Source organism: Mastomys coucha, unplaced genomic scaffold, assembly GCF_008632895.1.
Source record: "Mastomys coucha isolate ucsf_1 unplaced genomic scaffold, UCSF_Mcou_1 pScaffold9, whole genome shotgun sequence".
Classification (NCBI taxonomy): domain Eukaryota; kingdom Metazoa; phylum Chordata; class Mammalia; order Rodentia; family Muridae; genus Mastomys; species Mastomys coucha.
In genome coordinates this window covers 4,075,396-4,079,472 of record NW_022196915.1, presented here as the reverse complement: position 1 = coordinate 4,079,472, position 4,077 = coordinate 4,075,396, and the positions used below count along the sequence as shown (strand labels likewise).

Here is a 4,077-nt window from a genome sequence, read left to right as displayed (position 1 = left end):
TTTTTGAAAAGATTTAATTTACTTACTTGCTTTTTAAATTTATGTATGTGTGTGAGCCTGGAAGAATATATGTGCACCGTGTGTAGGTGTTCTTGGAGACCTGATTAGGTGGGACTGAGCTCCATGCTGTTGTTAGCTATCATATGGGTGCAGGGGGCTAAAACCTAGTCTTCTGAAAATATTTTTAATCATTGAGCCATCTATTCAGCCATCGCCACTCCTGCATATTCTATGATTAATTTCTCTGCTTGAATTCTTAATTTTTTATGTAGAATTGTTTTTTTTTTTTCTTTCTTTTAGTTCTTGTTGTATGTCTGGTATCAGGTAACTACAGATTTATAAAATTTGCTTAAAATTGTCAAAAATGAAAAGGCCAGCTATTGCTGAGGCTGCAGTTTGGTGTACTTGCCTAGTGTAAGCAAGGGCCTCTGTGGGCATGGGGGAGAAAGGAAGAGATTATTTTCTTCTATGCTACAAGTGTGTAAGTGTATTGTTTCAAAGCACTTGCAATTGAATGAGATAAAATATTCAATTGGAAAAAGTACTTGAGTAATTATTCCAGCTTTTTATTTTCTGTCTGTTTATGCCCTAGAATTTAGTGGCATGGTTCTACTGTGTAAAGTCTGTGGGGATGTGGCGTCAGGATTCCACTATGGAGTTCATGCTTGTGAAGGATGTAAGGTAAAAACAAGCTTTTATTTCTTACTACTAATCTCATTCTGGGAGTAAAGAAAGTGGGTTAGGTTTGTGAATGTCCACAGTTTATTTAGAAGGGAGGGGGGCAGGAGTCAGCTGTTTCTCTTTAGCTTTAAGAGTCTAGTCAAAATATATTTGCTGTCTCAGGTTAGTCACTCAGGGTATGAAGCAGTCTGGTTCATTCACTCTCCAGTCAGGTACAGGCCTTGATGGTCAAGAAAGAGGTATGAACCAGACAGATAGGGCAGTGCACTGCCTTGTTGGAGCAGTTCCTTTTTTTTTTCGTTTTGAGACAGAGTCTGAGATGGTCTAGGGCTGGCCCAGAACTTGCTGTGTATAGCAGTGGAGGGTGACCTGGTTCTTGCTGTGTGTAGCAGTGGAGGGTGACCTGGTACTTGCAGCGTATAGCAGTGGAGGGTGACCTGGTACTTGGCTGTGTATAGCAGTGGAGGGTGACCTGGTACTTGATGTGTATAGCAGTGGAGGGTGACCTGGTACTTGCAGCGTATAGCAGTGGAGGGTGACCTGGTACTTGGCTTTGTATAGCAGTGGAGGGTGACCTGGTACTTGGCTGTGTATAGCAGTGGAGGGTGACCTGGTACTTGGCTTTGTATAGCAGTGGAGGGTGACCTGGTACTTGGCTTTGTATAGCAGTGGAGGGTGACCTGGTACTTGGCTGTGTATAACAGTGGAGGGTGACCTGGTACTTGATGTGTATAGCAGTGGAGGATGACCTGGTACTTGCAGTGTATAGCAGTGGAGGGTGACCTGGTACTTGCCGTGTATAACAGTGGAGGATGACCTGGTACTTGCAGTGTATAGCAGTGGAGGGTGACCTGGTACTTGGCTGTGTATAGCAGTGGAGGGTGACCTGGTACTTGCCGTGTATAGCAGTGGAGGGTGACCTGGTACTTGCAGTGTATAACAGTGGAGGATGACCTGGTACTTGCAGTGTATAGCAGTGGAGGGTGACCTGGTACTTGCCGTGTATAGCAGTGGAGGATGACCTGGTACTTGCTGTGTATAGCAGTGGAGGGTGACCTGGTAATTGCTGTGTATAGCAGTGGAGGGTGACCTGGTACTTGCTGTGTATAGCAGTGGAGGGTGACCTAGTGTTTGTGATCCTGCCTCCTGTCAAGCGCTGGGATTACAGGCATAGGCACTGTACATATGAACTAAGATTTGAGTTAGGTTTTAGTCTGTTTGCTCAAGCCGATCATACCACAGGTGGAGAAATTTGAAACTTAATTTGCCCAGGAGTTTGGAGACTAGGGACTGTATCTTGGAAGGCCTTTCTGTTGGAGGATGGAAGGCATTGAATAGAAATATAGTGCTAATGTGTAAGAATGTGATCTTGAGTATGTATAGAAACGAGCCGAGCCCAGCCCACTTTTTTGTTTTGTTTTAGGCAGGGTTTTTCTGTGTAGCCATGGTACTATGTAGCTATGTAGAGCAACCAGGCTGGCCTCAAACTCACAGAGATCTACCTGCTTTTTCTGGGATGAAAGGCATGAACCACCATACATGGTTCCTAATGTATTATTCATAACAAATTCATTTTCATATTAACATTAGCTAATTCAAGAAAACAGGCCACCTGTGACACATGCAGCACTGTGTATTGGGTGTTAGTTTCTGGAACATGATCTTTGGGGAACATAGACCATATCAGGTCTTATTCTATTAGGTACTATGGACTGAGAATAACTGCTAAGTATTTACTTAAATATAGTGTGCTAAGAAATAATGCTTGAGGCAAGAGGATTGTTGATGCTAAGCTAGCCTGAGCTACTTAGCAAGATCTTATCTCAAACACAAAACAAACAAAAATAAATAACAGCAACAAACAGTAGAATACAACTGAGTCAGATCATTAAATAGAACACACAGGAAAGTTAATTTCTAGTGATTGCATCCAGAATCTTAGGTAATCTCTTTGAGGTGGCCCTGCCTCCTCGCTTACATCCAGGAATCTCTTTTAAATCTGATACAACTCTTTTTTTTCCCTGTTACCCAAAAGTTAACAAGATCAACATGTGTTCTTGCTGTTTTCTCACTGTAGGCTAGAGTAGGAATCCAGTTTGGCAGGATGTGGCAGGGTGAATAGGATAAGAAAGAGCAAGTCTCTTCTGGGACAGATCTGAATGAGTTGAATCTGGGAGTTTTTAATGACTAGTAAGTGTTTTTTTCTGTAGATGTAGCTCTTTTCTATTGTCTAAAGAATTGTGTACATTATATATATGTGTGTGTGTATATATACATATACATATATATAATATATATACATAATATATACATGTATATATAAAGAAAATGTAAAGTATTTTAAAGCTAAATTCATGCTCAGTTTACAGCTAGAAAATAAAACAATTTGAATGTAATGTATTATAGATTCTCTTTTAAAAAGTATCTTACTTTTTTTTTTTTTTTTTTTTTTTTTTTTTTTTTTTTTTTTGGTTTTTTGAGACAGGGTTTCTCTGTATAGCCCTGGCTGTCCTGGAACTTACTCTGTAGACCAGGCTGGCCTCGAACTCAGAAATCCGCCTGCCTCTGCCTCCCAAGAGCTGGGATTAAAGGCGTGCGCCACCACCGACCGGCCAGTATCTTACTTTTTAATGTGTATTCCTGTTTTGCTTGGATGTATGTCTTCGTACCTACCACTTGAGTGCCTGGTGCCCATGGAGGCTAGAAGAAGGCGTTAGATCTACTAGAATAAGAGCTGCAAATGGTCGTAAGCCGCTATGTGGGCGCTGGAAGAGTAGCTGGCACTTTTAACCACTGAGCCATCTCTCCATCACTGTATTGATAAATAGAAATAATTGATCAATATCTTGGTGTATTTGTTTGAGACAGGGTCTTGTGAAGTAGCCCAGGCTGGCTTAGACTCAAAATCTGCTTCAGATTTCCAAGTTATTGTGATTATAGGTGTGTATCACCACATCATGCTAAATGCATACTTTTGGGGTAGTGCTGTGTTGGGAATGAAACCCAAGGTCTAGCAGAGGTTAGGCAAATACTTTAACCTTGATCTACTGCATAGATTCCAGTACCCTCTTTTTACTTGCTTTGTTTTGTTTCTTTGTTTATTTTTGAGGCAGGGTTTCTTTGGGTAGTTCTGGCTGTCCTAGAAGTTGCTCTGTAGCCCAGACTGTCAGAACTCACAGAGATCCACCTGTCTCTGCCTCCAGAGTGCTGGGATTCAAGGCATATGCCACCACCACCATGTCCTCAGTACCTTCTTAAAAAAAGCGTTTTTCTTAGCTCTTGTATAATTTAAACCAAGTATATAGTTTCATAACAGTAAAATGCAAAAGTGTTATATCTGGTCAATACTTAATTAAGATGTATTGTGTAGTCAGTTATAATATTAAGGGGATATGC

At 41.1% G+C, this 4,077-nt stretch overlaps 1 protein-coding gene across 2 annotated transcripts in view; it reads left to right on the top strand.

Moving 5' to 3' along the window:
- Nucleotides 1-4,077, top strand: part of Nr1d2 (nuclear receptor subfamily 1 group D member 2) — a 27,651-nt gene that overhangs the window by 10,575 nt on the left and 12,999 nt on the right. For both annotated transcript variants that reach the window (XM_031361657.1, XM_031361658.1), the window contains exon 3: nucleotides 593-681. In XM_031361657.1, the coding sequence (XP_031217517.1) occupies nucleotides 593-681 (89 nt within the window). The remainder of the gene's footprint in view (nucleotides 1-592; nucleotides 682-4,077) is intronic.